Source organism: Ursus americanus, chromosome 13, assembly GCF_024610735.1.
Source record: "Ursus americanus isolate L20-20 chromosome 13, mUrsAme1.1.p, whole genome shotgun sequence".
Taxonomy (NCBI): Eukaryota; Metazoa; Chordata; class Mammalia; order Carnivora; family Ursidae; genus Ursus; species Ursus americanus.
Window position 1 is genome coordinate 32,126,962 of NC_142139.1, and position 17,799 is coordinate 32,144,760.

At 38.4% G+C, this 17,799-nt stretch overlaps 1 protein-coding gene across 9 annotated transcripts in view; it reads right to left on the minus strand.

Moving 5' to 3' along the window:
• INPP4B (inositol polyphosphate-4-phosphatase type II B) overlaps nt 1-17,799 on the minus strand; it is a 745,035-nt gene that overhangs the window by 60,959 nt on the left and 666,277 nt on the right. For all 9 annotated transcript variants that reach the window (XM_087866479.1, XM_045798922.2, XM_087866474.1 and 6 more), the window contains one exon: nt 14,457-14,554. In XM_087866479.1, coding sequence (XP_087722605.1) covers nt 14,457-14,554 — 98 coding nt within the window. The remainder of the gene's footprint in view (nt 1-14,456; nt 14,555-17,799) is intronic.

The window sequence follows — 17,799 nt, forward strand, 5'->3', positions numbered from 1 at the left end:
AAAAGTCCTCTTTATCTCTTTCGTTGATCAGGCAATTGAGCATGGGGATAATTGCTCATGCCGGCCATCCTTTAGTCACGGGATGACCAGATGTAGGATGAAGTCAACACTAAGAGTGGCTGAATGAGGAAATAGGGCTGGAAAGTGTCTTTTCACTACTGCTAAGCCAGTGAAACAACCTTCCCTTGAAGGGTCATCTGTCTTACCATTGGAATTTTCAATTTTGTTAATAAAATTTCTTGTTCAAGTCAGTTTGAGTCAGGGTTTCTGTCACTTGCAATAAAAAAACATGCTATGGTAAAACCCATGGTTATATAGGCATTTTTAACATTGGCCAGCCATCTTGCAAATGTGTATTGTTGCTTTAGAGGTGAGAAAAAGACAAATAAGAATGTCTCTGGAAGGCAGAGCATCAATCACTTCTACAGTGATGGTTTTAAGACATGGCTCCACAATCTTTGACATCCCTCTATGGGAGAGATGGAGCCTATGTGCTTTCCCCTGGAATCTGGGTGGGCTTGTGACTGTCTGGATTTACAGAGTGTGGCAGAAGTGATGTTACGTTACTTTTGAGGTCAGGTCATAAATGACTGTAGCTCTTATCTGATTCTCTTGGAACTCTGCTGTCTGTATTTCCTTTTTTGAGATGTTCCCCATAAGAACGCAGGCTCTATGCTGGGAGAAGCCCAACCACATGGAGGCTCCCGTTTAGGTACTCCACTCAGTGGTTTCAGCCAAGTCCAGCCGTTGACTCAGCATGGCCCAGGTGCCAGAACATGAGCATTGAAGCTTGCCGAGGACTCCAGTTCCTAGACATTTAAGTGACTCCCTCCCCCTTCCCACCAATGTTCTTTCCAGTGGAGGTCCCAGGTATCATGGAGTGGATATAAACCATCCCTATATGTTCTGTCTGAACACCTAACTCACAGAATCTGTGAGCACAAATAAGATGATTCTGATTTTATGTCAGTAAATTTGGGATAATTTGTTACCTAGTAATAAATAATCAGAACTATAAAAAAAGAAAGAAAAAGAAACAAACAAACAAATAAACAAACAACTTAGAAGAGCCTGTACGTCTAAGTATGAAAAGTGAACATATAAAGAACAATACTTTCACAGTCCACCTTGGACTATATTCTGTGATATCAAATCTCTATAATTAATTCTGAAATAATTATAGTTAAATGTAGTAGCAAGCAAACAAATGCAATTAGGTGAAAGCCATTGAGATGTCTTAAAATTGGAAATTTTGTTCTTTCAGATACTGTAAAATCTTGAAAAATATGGAAAAAAGCCCCAGTGAAACTGGTTTTATTTAAATTGTATTTCTAACTTAACAATTTATGAAAAAGGCAATATAAGAAATCAAATATCAAACTCCCCACCTGAACAGAGCTGAATAATATTTTTGACCTATACACTTTCATTGTTTCCTTTTAAATGAATTTCAAGCTTGCATCACTGACCATAGCAAATGAAAAGACAAACTTTAAAAGTAATTGTTAAAACATATTAAAAGCAATGTGTTAAAAATTCTTTAGGAATTTCCTTACTCACTATTTTATACTGAAGGCCATGGGACTTGCTGTGCGGGGAGGAGAGTAGAAATATAACATATTAATATTGTTTCCTACTTCCTTTTTTTAAAGAAAACAGTCATGATTGATTTCTGAATCTCCAAACCGTTTCAAGTCATATCGAAGAGTGTGGGGATGGTGTGTAGGTAGATGGCTCTCAAAAACCTCCATACCTCAGGTACCTGAGATAGTTTTAGACACAGAGAGTAGAAAATGTGTATATGAAAAGGGGCTTGACACAGTTTCCCCAGCTCAGTCTTTTTTTTTTTTTTTGAAGAGAAAGAGAGTGTGTGTGTGTGGGGGGGGGTAGAGAGAGAATCTTGAGCATACTCCGAGCTCAGTGTGGAGCTTGACATGGGGCTTGATCTTATGACCCTGAGATCATGACCTGAGCTGAAATCAAGAGTCGGAAGCTTAACTGATTGAGCTACCCCAGTGCAGCCACTCTCCCCCCACCCCCAGCTCACTGTTCTTGTGAGCCCAGTTGCACTGGTTGGAATACTCTGCCTGCGCTCAAGTAAGCAGCCTAGGTTCTTAGCACTGAAGGCAGGTGAATGGCCGCCTTTTCTTTTTCCCCAGGTAACTTCCAAGTCCCTGTATTTTACTCTGACAAGAACAATAGCAAGAAAAGTCATTGACAGCACACATTACACACAAAAAGTCTGAAAACCAAAGCAAGAACAGATTTCTCAAAGCTTAGGACAGAAAGGGAAGCAGCTTTTGAGGTAATTCCAGTGCCCCACCTCCCTGAGCCAGGCTGCCAGTGAAATATGCCAAGGCCAAATGGCAGCACAGAGACACAGGTGTGTAACAAGGCCATCTCCAAAAAAGAATAATTCAGCACTTTCATGCTCCCCCACTTTCTGATAACATGGAAGGAACTGACTCCCAAATTGCCAGAATGATAGCTAAAACAAAGCAGAGAGACAGTTGAGAAGACAGGGCTTCTTCCCAATAGCCAAGGTCTCGGCATGACTCCTTTAGGCTCCTGGAGGCAAATAAGATTGAGATCTTGAATATTTCATATTGTATAGAATAAAATAAAGAACTCTTGAGGCATTAAGAAAGGTATAGATGAGGTAAAGTAGAGGAAGAAGATTACAGAAATAAAGCTGTTTCAGGAGGCTCCAAAATGAAAAGGAAAGAGGTAATAAGAATACAAGCTCTACATTTTATTCCATTCATATACCTCTTTTTTTTTTTTTTTACTTGAAGTGAGCTCTAGTTTTATAACTTGGGATTCTCATATATTTATTGATAGCAACAAAATATATTAATCTACCCATGTTGCAAGACTTCTCTTTTCTGACCCACCTGATACAGATAATTTTATCTTTGAGTCTTGAGTTTCACTCCCTACCTGACTTCAAAGATGAGTTCTACTTTATCTGGAGTTTTGTTTTGCAGAAGTGGAAGCATGAATAAATAAAGGTGGGAGAAAAGGTAAACCAGAATGAAACAAAAGACCTTGCACTTATGGTTGAGAAAAGTAGAACAGTAAGTAGTGAATGTCTGAGAGAGTGGTATGCTCGAGTGAATTAGAGAGTTGGAAAAAAGGATTTAAAAAGTAAAATCACAAGTTGCTAGTTGTCTCCTCTTTGATATTTAATTAAAAGTTGGAACAGATTTTTATTTAATTGCTAGGCTCTTTATGGGCTGTAACTGGAGTCATAGGATTAATTTAAGTGATATTTCCAAAAGGGAAGGTGAGCCCTAAGATTTTTAATATCTACCTTACTCCTCACTGTGGGGCCAATGAACTCATCCTAATGGTGATGATTTCAGGATTTCATCCCTATCAGAGTATTTCACAAAGAAATCTATGCTTTTTAAAAAGATTATCAGGGGCGCCTGTTAAGCGTCTGCCTTCGGCTCAGGGCATGATCCTGGAGTCCTGGGATCGAGCCCTGCTCCTCCGCTGGGAGCCTGCTTCTTCCTCTCCCACTCCCCCTGCCTGTGTTCCCTCTCTCGCTGGCTGTCTCTCTCTCCGTCAAATAAATAAATGAAATCTTAAAAAAAATAAATTAAATAAATAAATAAGAATAAAAAGATTATCAGATAAGCAGTGATTATATGAAAACAATTCATTAAAGTTAGTATAGATAGCTATCTGAAGGAATACAGATGAGATAGAAGAAAAGAGTATATTGAATGGACAAAAGAGGCAGGTTGGTTCAAACTATAGGAAGAGCTTTACAATCAATTTTAACTGGATCAATGAGTTGACTTGTTTGTACACAGGAGAAATGCAAGTCTCTTGAGAAACTCAAAGTGCACACTGTCATGATCTTATCCATCACTCTAACATTTGTAAGTGCAATGTGACATCTTCTCAGTACAGAAACTGACATTGGAAAAATTAACTTCCCTTCTCTGGTGAGATAATGGTAGAATGTACTTTGAAGTACTGGCATATACATATTAATTATTCTCATTTAGTCGATAATGAAATGGAGACATTCAAAACATCAAGTGATTCACTTAAGTGAGTTTTCAATTGAATTCATATCTTTTGATTTCATGCCATTTTATGCAGACTTACTAGGCTGGTTCACTGGGAGTCTAGCCAATCTTCGTTCAATGAGCAGTAGAATCTATCATGTAAGACCTAGTCTACTTAGTCTACAGACAGGAGAGGCCCTGTGAGAAGGAAAGAATGCACAAAAATGTAAAGGTGACTAAAAAAATAATCTTGGACTTTTCTTATACAAATTAGAATACGATATAAGGCTAACCAAAAAAAAATTGATGTGAGGAACCTGGAGTAACACAGAAGATGCTGAAATCAATGCTGAGGGAGGTGGCCACTTGCAGGGGCACATGTGAGTATGTGTGTCCATCTCTGTTATTTGTGGTATTGTTCGTATTTGTCGCTTCAATCTAGTGTACAAGTTATTGGACACTAGGAGTCTATGTCTGTGGTTTTACCTGCGCATAAAGAATTAAAACGGAATACTGTTTTGCATCCCTTTTCTTTCCAAAAAGTCACAGGAGTGCTTCTAGACATATATCAGGAAAAAAAATTCTCTTAATCTTTATAAACATCAGAGAGCATTAAAAACTTGAAGAGGTAAGTACCTCAGAGTTTCTTCTGGAATGAGTTGAAAATAAATTTGTAATTATGAGCATGTATAAATTATAAACAGAAAATAAAGGTGCTGCTGGAAATATTCAAATGTTTTAAAATCTGCAGTTTTAAATTAAGAAGATCAGAAGCCCTTAGATCTACAGCAATGGGAGAGCAGCAATATAAAAGTGAAAAGAACACTTAAAATATGCAACTTAGCCCCTGTTCTCCCACTCATGAGGATTGTGAACTTAATAAAATCTATCTTGGATCCCAAGCCCCTCATAGCAAATAAGGCTGGACTAAACCAGTATTTCTTAAAATTTGTCCTAAGGAGCACTTATTTGGCAAGATGCTCCTGAGTATTTCATATATACCTATATGAAATATATATATATGAAACATATATATACACACACATATATATAGCAATAAAATGCTATTTCAACAAAATTAAATTGTTTTAGACACTGTAGAAAAGAACTGGCAAATTATGACTTGCAGCATAAACCCAGTCAGTTCTGTGTCTTTGTAAATACAATAAAATTTTATTAAAATTTAGCCATGTACATTAATTCACATTTTGTCTATGGCTTAATTTGCACTACAATGGCAGTGTCTAGTTGAGTAGTTTGAACAGACATCGTTTGACCCTCAAATACTGAATTCTTTACTCTCCGGTCCTTCACATAACAAGTTTGCTGACCAGGCTACAGGCCTTTTCAAAACTTTCAAAGTGATAATGTGAATTCCAAAACCACTTGACTATAAAATCCTTTTATTGCCCAACAATTATTAGCAGAAAGAGTGTCCCTTGGAATAGTCTAGATTATTTACAAGATCCCAATTCTTCTCCGATTCTTTAAAACATTCAACTAAATGACCTCAACTATCTCATTAATTTGTTGAGTCAACAAATATTTTTGGAGTATAAACTCTGGGCCAGATAATGTTTTTAGTAGTTGGGGTATAGTCAAAATATAGACCAGGAGACTTGTCTTCATCTAGTTTACATTCTGAGGAGATAGAGCCAAACAAGGTAAATGACCTACTGTATACCAGATGATGGTAGATGTTATGGAGAAGGGGACCAGGGCATAGGAGACTGCAATTTTAAAGAGGGCAGTTAAGAAAGGCCTCACTACGAAAGTGACATTTGGGCCAAGACTTAAAGGAGATGAGTGAAGGATCCATGTAAGGGGAAAGAATTTAAGGCAGAAGATATGGCCAAGGAAAAGTCCTAAGAAACAGCAAGAGGCCAGTGTGGGGCAAAGTGGAGCAAGGGAGGGAGTGAGAGGTAGGAGAGGAGAGTCAAAGGGCAGATTTGTTGCCAGATTACAGGGAGGCTTTAAGACCATTGTAAGAACTTAGGTTTTTGGGGGCACCTGGGTGGCTCAGTCATTAAGCATCTGCCTTCGGCTCAGGTCATGATCCCAGGGTCCTGGGATCGAGCCCCATGTCGGGCTCCCTGCTCAGCGGGGAGCCTGCTTCTCCCTCTCTCACTCCCCCTGCTTATGTTCCCTCTCTCGCTGCCTCTCTCTCTGTTAAATGAATAAACTCTTTAAAAAAAAAAAAAGAAGAACTTAGGTTTTTAGTCTACTAAAAAAATAAGGGCTATTGGAAGAGTTTGAGAAGATACATGATTTTATTTTCATTTTTAAAAGATCACTTTGGCTGCAGTGATAAAAACTCAGTGAGGCTGAGAGAGGAAACAAAGAGACAGTGTGGGCATTATTGCCATAATCTGAAGGTGAGAGTAACAAGGGCTTGCACAGAGCAATAGCAAGACAGGTGGTGGGAACTGGTGGCACATTCTTGGGAAATTGAGCCAGTGAAATTTTCTGATGGACTGAAAGTGCGGTGTGAGAAAAAGAGGAGTCAAGGGTGACTTCAATTTTTTTTTTTTTTTTTTGCCAATGCAACAAAAAAAGCTAGAATTGATTAAAAACTAAGACGGGAATGATTGTAGGAAAGGTAAGTTTTTAAGGGCATATCAGGAACAAAGTCGGAGGTGATGAGCAGGATACAGGAGACCTGGGAAGAAAGATGGGCTGGCGATGTAGGTATGGAGGTCGATAATGAATAGATGGTATTTAAAGCAATGAGACTGTTCAACAAGAGCAAAGTAGACATCCATAGACTAAATCCTGGGACACTCCAACATTGGGAGGTCAGAAAGATAATGAGGAATCAGTAATGGAGGTTGAAAGGTAGCAGCCAGATAGTAGAAGCAATCACAGAAAAGTGTGGTGGCCTGGAAGCAAGTGATGAAAGACAGAAAAAATAACAATGTCAAATCTATTACTAGATCAAGCAGGATGAGGACAGAGAATTGAACATTGGCTCTAACAATATAGAAACCCTGACAAAACCAGTAAAGTTATGTAGACCAAAGGCTGACTGGAGTGGATTTGGACAAAAAAAAAAAAAAAAAAGAAGGTAGAGAAAAATTGGAGACAGCTAATAATCTTTAAATTCCACTTTTATCTGTTCTTTCTGCAACATTTTCAACCTTAAGGTAGTCTTGCGTTATAAAATAATTTCTCCTATACTGCCAATACTTTTTACTCATCTTTAATGTCTATGCAATGCCAAACATATGGGTAATACGTGAAAATTTCCTCAGCCGTCTGAATGTTTCCAAATACACATATGTTCGAAAGAAAATAAGTAAAATATTTGGATGAGTAACTGGATTTTTCATTTGTATATCTGGACATGTACATGGTATCAAAGTTGGATGTCTGCAAAACAGAAATTATTAGTAGTAAATTAGTTGTGCAGTAATTTATGGTTCCTGTTGGAAGAACATTCATGTGTTAACTTAAGAACCTTGTATCTTCTTATATCTTCATGTTTGTTGAAAATGCCAAAAATCTATAATAGTCAGATTATTCCTTGTACTTGAGAAACTTAGACACATTAATTTAGCCTGGCATAATAAATCAGGGTAATTTCACATTGACCAGAACCATGATTACAGCTGAGTTGCTTTATATACACATTTCGCTTAGGTCAATAAATGTTTGTTAAATAACAGTAAATAAAAGATACAACATTCCAATATTCTGGGAATTTCACTTTCTTTTACACTCAAGTATAGAGTATAAATGAAACACAAAACATGAATTTACAGTTTGAGAACTAATCTATAACATTTTACAAGTCTAACCTAGTGGTTTCCAAATCTTAACCACGCAGCAGAATCATCGGGAGGGCTTGATAAAACACAAACTGCTAACCCCACATCCAGATACGGATTGTTTGAAATTCTTCTTGCATGGGAAAAGGTAAGAAGGTGCTGAGTGGCAGACTGTGCTGGTCAACTGCTGATCTGTTCTCATGTCTATCTGTATCTTTTTCCCTTTGGGTCTTTATACACAGGAAAACCTTATTCCCCAGGCTGCTTGCTGCCCACTGACTCACAATTAAGTTTGGACAATGAGCATTAAGAGGGAGATGAAAGGAAGGAGACAAACTGAGGGTTTTAGAGGGGAGGGGGGTAGGAAGATGGGCTAGCCTGGTGAAGGGTATTAAGGAGGGCATGTATTGCATGGAACACTGGGTGTTACACGCAAACAATGAATCATGGAACATTACATCAAAAACTAATGATGTACTGTATGGTGACTAACACCATAATTTAAAAAAAAAAAAAAAAAAAGGAAGGAGGGAGACAGAATCCCGTTCACTTCTCCCCTGATCTCTTGGCTTCTTATAAGGCCCTCTGTGGCTTCCAAATGGCTCCAGGTCCAGGGAACTGTCCATGGTCCCAGTTTCTACCAGCCAGCCCCCACCCAAGAACCAAGACACAGCTCAGGGGCCCTAGTTTTTGTGCTCTGGTGACACTACATCTGACCTAAGTCCCTCTAACACCTGGGCTAGTAGCAGCTTCCTGCTACTGCCAAATTTGGGGTGGCTATGTGGATCCCTCGTTAATTTCTCCCCCCACTTAAAAAAATATTTTATTCATTTATTTGACAGAGAGAGACAGCCAACGAGAGAGGAAATACAAGCAGGAGGAGTGGGACAGGAAGAAGCAGACTCTGAGCGGAGCAGGGAGCCCCATGCGGGGCTTGATCCCAGAACTCTGAGATCATGACCTGAGCTGGAGGCAGACACTTAAGGACTGAGCCACCCAGGCGCCCCCCTCCCCCCTTTTTTAATGTCAGTCATCAATACTCCACAGCAAATTCCTCAAATGTGTTTTCCTGACTGGGCTAGGACTGATACGGCTACTAAGCATTTGGTATTATTTTTTGTTTTATCGAAGTACAGCCTAGGCTAGCATAACATATCTAATTCAGATACTCTTTACCTGCCCCTGTGTAAAGGTTAATCTCTTCTTGCATTTCCTGACCACATCCTTAAAGTTTATGGACAGTAAAAAGGAAGCAGAGAGAAAGATATATTGGGAGGAGGGAGAAAGGTGATGGGGGAAGGGTCTTAGAGTATTTTTTGTCACCCACAGCTGAACCTTAGTTGACAGAATTAAATAGTATCCTCTGGTGTCACTGTTTTCTAAATGTTGAGAGGCTGTCCTAATGTTCAGAAAGAGTGTATTTACATTATATTAATATCATATATATATTATCATGGATCATTCAGAAGAGATCTAGTATTATTATATGTGGAGGAAAGTTAATACTTAAGAAATTTACTTTATTTTTTTAAAGATTATTTATTTGAGAGACAGAGAGAAAGCAAGCAGGGGAGGGGCAGTGAGACAGAGAGAATCCTGAAGCAGACTCCCAACTGAGCATGAGCCCAAAGCAGGGTTCAGTCCCGGGACCCAGAGATCATGATCTAAGCTGAAATCAAGAGTCGGACGCTTAACCGACTGAGCCACCCAGATATCCCAGAAATTTACTTTAAAACCTGGGGAGTATTTTACCTGTATCAGAAAGTCTCTTTGCCAAATGAAAAAAAAACTCAGATTGTTGGAAGGCATTTAGTGGGGTGTGTGCATGGGTATGACAGTGTGTGTATGTGTTTGTGTGTGTGTGCCACTCCATGTCTGTGCGTGTGTTTGTTAAGGTCTTTTGAGATATCTGCCTTACCTCATTTCCCATTTTATAAGTTCAGGTTATTTCCAAAGCCTGCGGAGGTCTGGCGAGCCAGGCTCGGGGTGGGTGGTAGTCTAAGGATAGAGGGTTCTGAAAATCAGGGGCCAGAAACACCCACCCCTTGTTCTGAGAAACTAAAGGCCGCATGTTTAAACTTGTGGCAGCAGTGAGCCATGTTGCAAGTGTCAATACACGTGGGCTCCAATTTTAAGTAAATAAACAGTAAGCGGACTGATAGTCAGATGCACCTTATCTTGCTTATGGAACATCGCCCATCTATGTGGCTCACATAGCTGATGCTGTCAGGATTGATTACATCACATATTTTCTGGTCTGCAACCAGAGCTCATAATATAATTACTCACTAAAGGAAATACCCATGTAAGTAGCCTTAATTTTCATTAATAAACAGAGCAAACGTGGTGCAATTCTTCTCTCTGATATATGCTCAATATTCCAAGAACTGATTTATGTGTTGCTTCTCAGCGATTTTATCCATTTGTAACACAAAGTACCTGTTAGCATGTGTGCCAGCCACTGCTCTCCCACACTCTATGGTAGTGAACCATATGGAAAGTCCAACAGTGTGATCAGCTAAAGAAATCTGCCAAGACCTAGTCATGATTTCCTCCAGAGCACAGAATGTGTGGCGATTATTGTAGCTAGTTGTCTGTTTCTTAGCAATAGTCTGATGTGCATCCATTTTTAAGTTTATTTTACATAAAGTACAATTATGAATGATACCTTGGTAGCTCTGGGGGGTTTTTTTTTTGTTTGTTTGTTTTGTTTTGTTTTTTTCATTTCTTAGAGAAATAAAATCCAATGATTTTACTCAGGAAGCTATTACCATATACTTGTTCTAGAAAAAATTATAGATTTACTAGAGAGTTCTGTCCTATGTTTGAAAACTCTTGTTGAATTTTCAATGGCTATATGGCAATATTTTAAAAGGCAAAGTATTAGATATGAAAGGTGAGTTGACTCATTTTCTGACTTAACAAAATCTGACTTTAGATATTCAACATTGCATTCATAGTTAAGCTTTTCTTTTTCATCTATTTCTGGGAAATCCTCTCATATGAATGTTTTCTTGTCCTAATGAAGTCCTGTTACTTTTTATATATTTCACATTATCTTGAGTTTTAATATTATAATGTACTTTCTAATTTTATCCTTCACTGAACCAGCTTTGCTCCCTTGGTCTATTTTTTAAATGAGAGGTAAGATAAATAAAAATACTAAAAAATGGAAAATGTTAACTGAAAATATAAGCTCAAAGGACAAAAATATTTTGGTTTAAATAAATCGCACCCTGTGAACTAAATCTTAGCTCAGCAAAGTAAACGTCAGAGGGCTTGACGTTCAGGCACAGCTTCTACAAGTTATTGTTAAAGATGTGTTAAAAACTATGTTAAAAGAATTTGACAGGAGATCAGGGAAAACCATGACTAATCTGATTTTTAAAGTGAATATAGTGCTTATGAACAAACGCTCTTTTCAAGGCATTTTCCTCTGAAGCTACCAAAGGACCAGGAAGACCTGAGAGACAGTGGTGGACAAGCAGGCCTAAACTATACTGTGGCCTCTTTCCAAATCTTAAATACTCAGAACACCAATCTTAAAGAATTATCTATGACCTTGTATTGGATCTCTTCGGGTGTTACAGGGGCTTCAGCCAGGCATGGCAGATTTCTTTTTCTAGAAGCCAGAATGCTCTTCTTTCCTCTTGAGTAATAATGTTCTATCTCTGTATTATATGGGAGGCATAGTCCTTTACACTCTGTTTGGGGCCCCTCATGGGCTTTCTGGCTAGTCCCAGGGGCCCTATCATTGTGCCCATCTGTAGGACCTGCAGGCTGGGTGCAGAGCAGATCCTTAGCCCCTTGCCACTGTCCTGCAATTTCCACATGTCTTTAAAATTTTCATCTCTCTTGGAAAATGAAACTAAAGAGAAACAAAGGAGAAAAACCCTCGTTTTGACTCTGTTGCTTTCAGCCTATCTTTTCATTCTTGGTGATCACTGCAAACTTTCCTGGGAGGGTGGCTTTCACTCTGGCTGTCTGCTTGTGCAACAGGAGTTCTCTTCTTAAATACCTTTGATGTGGTTCCATTCCATATTTTTATGTAAATGACTCCATGGAATGTCATCAATGCTCATAACCACCAAATCCAACAGCTTCTCTTGAATCCTTTTTTCTTCATCACATTTGTTAATTCTTGTTTACCTTGTCCTGGCTGAAATCCTTCTCATTTAACTACAGCAATGTTTGATGACCCCCGATCTCTAACAATTTCTCCATTTTTTTTGTGGGTTCTTTAAACCTTCTTTCCTTGTACTTATGGAAAATCTCCTAACATATGTTTTCTCATATCAGCTGATATGGCTTTATTCATTCAATCCCAATATCACAAAAGTAGGGGACATCCCTTAAAGTAAAAAAAAAATTATTTTTGGAAGGAAGGGAAATTTTTTTACTTCAAAAACATGTAGAATTCAACTATTTAATTCATAAATAATTTAAAAAAACGCTAGGGTTAGTAAATTAATGGACAAGACATCCAAAATGGATTAATAAGTGAAAGCCATGTTTTTAGAGGATTAACTTATCCTTTTAACACTGACACAAATTATCCCTTAATTTCACTGTGAAAGAAACATAATAGATTATATGGATTATGGGTATGATCCAGAATGGTAATTTTTTCCTCCTTTACAAATAGTTTAACCTTTATTCACGCTGTTAATAAGGCTTTATAGTTTCTTCCTTGAATTGAGTGCAACTCCAATGATGCTTTGAGTTACAATGTTTATGCATGAGGTGTAACCTTACATATGTCAGTATAATTACACACATCAGGTTTGGACTTTTGTTATGGAAAACAACCTAAGTAGCATCACAAAATTCTGTGCCAAATCTATGACACTGTTGTCTCAAAAATATGTTGACATAATAGGAAATAAAGTATCAGGAAAAACTTAGTGTGTTAAGACAACTGTCCAACTAATGAAATACAATTGGTTTGATCCAAAAGTCTACTCTGTTTTCAAGAATGAAATATATTTACAAGCTGTAAACACACTTAGTTATATTTAATTAGCAGAATATTATATGAGGTCTAATGTTTTCAAGTTTTATAAATTTTTGTTCCTCATTATGAAGAGTTCAAATGACCTGAATGTAGGGATTTATTTTTGAATTTCATATTTCAGACAATAACTCGTGACATACATATTTCAACAATGACTTATACATATTTCTTTTTAAGGTGACATTATTGTTTTATATATAGTATTGAAGTCCTTCACAGACTTTGTCAACAACCTACTTTTAAATATAATATATAATTTGAAGAATGATGGCATATCATTGGTTCACAAACATTAGTATGGATTAGAAATCATGTGGAAGGTTTATCAAAACACAGATTACAGGGCAAACTAAATAGATCTGCAGAGAGGCTTGAGAATTTGCATTGCTAACAGGTTCCCGGGTGATGTTGATTCTGCTGGTCCTGTGACCACACTTTGAAAGGACTGACAGAAATCGAGTTGTTTATAAGAATTCTGAGAATTACTTCCATCCAAATTTTAGGTCACTTGTAAAAAAATTATCTGCCCACATCCAAGTTAAAATAAACCTTTTTTCATTAGTTACTAATGCAGAATAGTTTTGTTTATATCATTAACTTTTCAAGTAATTAAATTTAGAATTCACAAGTACGCTGGCTGCCAAAAAATCTTCCTGCACTTAATTTCATTTTGGCATAAAAATAATATTTTATGTGAAATAAAATAATATAAAAACCGCACACGAAAGTAAACTTGCAGGTGAAATTTTCTAACTATCCACACTTGAACTTGCATATGCCATTGTACTATTTTGATGCAAGATTCACTGGCTTATGAAAAGTCCTAAACACTTGGCCACTGAAGGTATTTCAGATTAAGTATGAAAATACAGACCAGTGAACAAATTGCCAGTGATTAGATGACAGGTAGACTTTTATTACAGCTTTTGGTTAAAAATATTAAAATATTTCGTACCTTATTAAAACCAGGTTTTTTATCACTGTAAATATCTCAATATTTCAACATATTTATACTACTTACTGATGAACTCCAAACTCATTTCTGATTCTCTGGTTTTGAAATGCTCAAATGTTATGGGCTTAATATTATGGGAAAAAGAACTGAACAATGACCAAAAAAAATTTCCAAAGTGCAAAATACCTTTCTATAGGCTTGTATGTCTTAACAATTTTACATAAATACCACAACAACTATACTCAATAAATCAGTTCCTTCATCCATACCACTTTTTATTACCTGTATAAACTTGTATTCTATCCGATTTTCTTCTTGTACATGTGCAATCTATCTAATACAGATTATAAATCAGAAAGTTAAATCGTTATTATTAAAGTCTTTTACATGGTTAAGAATTATATAAAATTTTTATTGGACTCAATTGAGATTTCTAATTATAAGCTCCTTATTTTTAGATTTTTGCTATTTTCCAGTGGCACTGAAATTAATGTCCTAGCATGAGCAGCAGGACATCAAGAGCGCAATCAAGGCAGTAAGGCAGGTGTCATCCATGCCACCTGGGCAATCAGTCTTCTTGGTTCAGATAATCTCAAATTTGTTCTCCCATTCTTACCCCATGCGTCTTTCTCCCATTGACCTCTATGTCTGACCTGTCCTGAGAATTTATAATCGCTTTCTGAAACTGGCATACTTACAATCAGGAGGCATCTTTTCCATAAATATTGTGTAATATTCTTTTAGAAGTTCAAAATTTTCCTGATTAATACTTTCCTGCAAAGAGACATCTCCAAACCTAAAAAAAGAACAAAGAAAACAGTTATGGGCTATAAAGAAGCTCCTGAAAGTAACACTTTTTACCTCTTCTTTTTAAGTAGATGGCAATAGTTTCCTAATGGAGTCTACATGGCACAACAGTTATTTAAACACATTCCAGTCTCTACTGGCCCTGATTCCACCAGTCCCTTTTCACACACCAAACGATTTTCACACTCCTCAAATGCGAACTCGGATGAAAACTCAAATCTGTAACACCAGCTCCTGTGCTTGTGCATGGCTGGTATGTCGTTAATGTTAGCTTCCCCACCTCTGCAGGGATTATTTCTACAGTGCGAAAAACCCTGCCTCCTCTTTTTCATGCTCTAGTCTTCCTCTTCACCCATGACAGCTTGAGGAGGGGTCCAGAACATCAAGAGCAGACACTTGGCTGCATACAGTCTTACATGTGCTGTCAACTGTTGTAGGCACATGTAGACCCTATCATCTCCAGAGAGGTTTACCTCTGTCTGTCAACACTTCATTTTTTTTTTTTTTAAGAGAGGGAGAGAAAGGGTAGGATGAAAGAGAGAAAGAGACAGAGAGAGGGAGAGACGGGGAGGGGCAGGGGGGATAGGGAGAGAGAGAATCTCAAGCAGGCTCCGCGCCCAGCACAGAGCCCGATGAGGGGTTTGATCTCAAGCCCCCGAGGTCATGACCTGAGCTGAAATCAAGAGGTGGACATTTGCTGGGCATGGTGGCACGCACCTGTAAGTCCCAGCTACTCAGGAGGCTGAGGCAGGGGATCGCTTGAGCCCCAGAGTTCTGGGCTGTAGTGCACCATGCCGATCAGGTGTCTGCACTAAGTTCAGCATCAATATGGTGACCTCCCAGGAGCGGGGGACCACCAGGTTGTCTAAGGAGGGGTGAACAGCCCAGGCTGGAAATGGACCAGGTCAAGAGGTGGATGCTTAACCAACCAACAGAGCCAGCCAGGCACCCCTCAACATTTACTTTCTGTCCACACCATGAAGGCTGACCACCTCTGTACTGGTGCTCTTCTGCTTCTTCAACCCAAAACTCTCTACCTGTGTATCACTGACCTTGGGTTTTCACTGACCTTGGGTTTTCTTTAAGCATTGCCCAGATTTAAACTTATGGTCAAGGTGTCTCTCTATAAAACGATCATATGTAAATGGTTTCCAAATATATTTCCATCCAAATCTGTATTTCCAGATATGAGTTGAAAATTTCAGTATGAATTATCCCACCCCACTTCAAATGCAACATAAGCCCAAACTGAAACCACCCCTCCTTTCGTTTAAAATTAAACATGTCCCCAATATTCTGCCATTAACTCACATTAAAATCTAGGCACTCTTTTGGATTTCCTCTCTTTTCGCCATCCCATCCACTATTCATTGATTTTTTTCATAGGTCTGGCAGACTCTCCTTCTTTAACACTGTCATTATATATTAGACGTTTAATTATATCCACTCTAGACTGGATATAGAGCCTCCCAAATACCCCAGCACTGTGCCTTCAGGCTCCTTCCCTTCCAGTCTACCCTCTACACCATGGTCAGATCATTCATTCATTCAACAAACATTTATTTAACATCAACTATGTGCCAGGAGCTGCACATTGAATAAACGAAATGTTGGAGAAGTGAATCCAATACCTGTTCTTCATATCAGTTTAGTAAACTTCACTGCTTCTTCTCTCCCTATAATGACGAAGTCTAATCTCAGTTTCACATCTAACTTCCCCACGAAGGCTTCCAAAACCCTTATGGGAGTGTAGTTACCCTCTTCTCCCTCACCAGTGGCATATCAATGCCTTTGGGACTTTCCACATGTCATTCTCCCTCTAACTAGAATGCCTTATCTTCCTTGTCTGCTTGATCAATTCATCCTTCAGGCTTTAAGAGAGGCTCACCTACTCCATGAAACCTCCCTGACGAATTCCCCTCCCATCTGTGAATCACTTTCTTTCGTCCATTATTCCTGCCCCCTCTTCCACATCTTTGCTTACTGCATGAGTCAAACTATAATGTATTAGTTGTTGATCTGGCTTCCTTATGGGATGGTAAGTTTTTTTTAGGACAGGGATCATGTCTTGTTACACTGCATGCTCCCTGTGTCCCACGGCTTGGCAGAGTAGTGCCTGGTGCAAGGTCAATGTTCAATATCTATACAGAGTCAAACCTGGAGAACAGGAATATAGACGCAGGAAAATCTACAGGAGAGTTTCTCTAAACTCCGAAATACACTTTTCTAAATTTTTTCAGACATTATAATCAAATGGTAGTTTAAAAAGATCATCCTTCTGGAGTGATGTTATTGTTAGGGACTAAATGTTTGTGCCCTCCCCCAAAACTCACATTTTGAAGCCCCACCCCCCAGTAGCTGTGTTTGGAGATGGAGCCTCTAAGGAAGTAATTAAAGGTCATGAGATGGGGGCCCTAATCCAATAGGATTAGTGTGTCCTTGTAAAAAGAGGCACCAGAGAGCTCACTTTCTCTGTGTACACAAAAAAGAGGTCAAGTGAGCACAAGGAGAGAAAGTCAAAGCGAACTTTCACCAGTAATGAAATTGGCTAGAACCTTGACCTTGGAATTCTCACCTCTGGTACTATGAAATAAATATTTCTGTTGTTTAAGCCACCCAGTCTGAGGTATTTTGTTATGGTAACCCAGAGTAATTAGTACTTACTTGGTTAAGAATGGATACACATAGCATACATTTGGGCAATGGGTAAGTATGTAGTCAAATATTACACCTGGGTTACATAGCATCTAATTATAGATGTTGCCTGGTAAAGCTCAAAATTCAGAATTGGAGAAATAAGGCTCAGAGAACAGAGAGGAAGTGATTTACTCAGATCAGTAGTTGGTTGGTACCAGAGTGCCAGCCTTCCTGCTTCTCTTTGAGTTCTTCTGTACTTTGCCATTTTGTCTCTTTTTCAAGTCTTATGTGCCTCTATAGCTTCCAGATATGAAAAAAAAAGTGTATGTGTGCATGGGTGTGTGTGCACAGAGACACACATATATAAAATATGCAAGAGAGATAAAAGAGAAGGAAGGGAAGGGAGCTTTTTTTTATATTTACTTATATATTCATTCATTCATTTATTTTTTCTTGAGAGAGAGAGTAGAGCAGGGGGAGGGGCAGAGGGAGAGAGAATCTTAAGCAGGCTCCAATCTCAGCATGGAGCCTGATGCAGAGCTCAGTGTCATAACCCGGAGATCAAAACCTGAGCCGAAATCAAGAGTCAGAGACTTA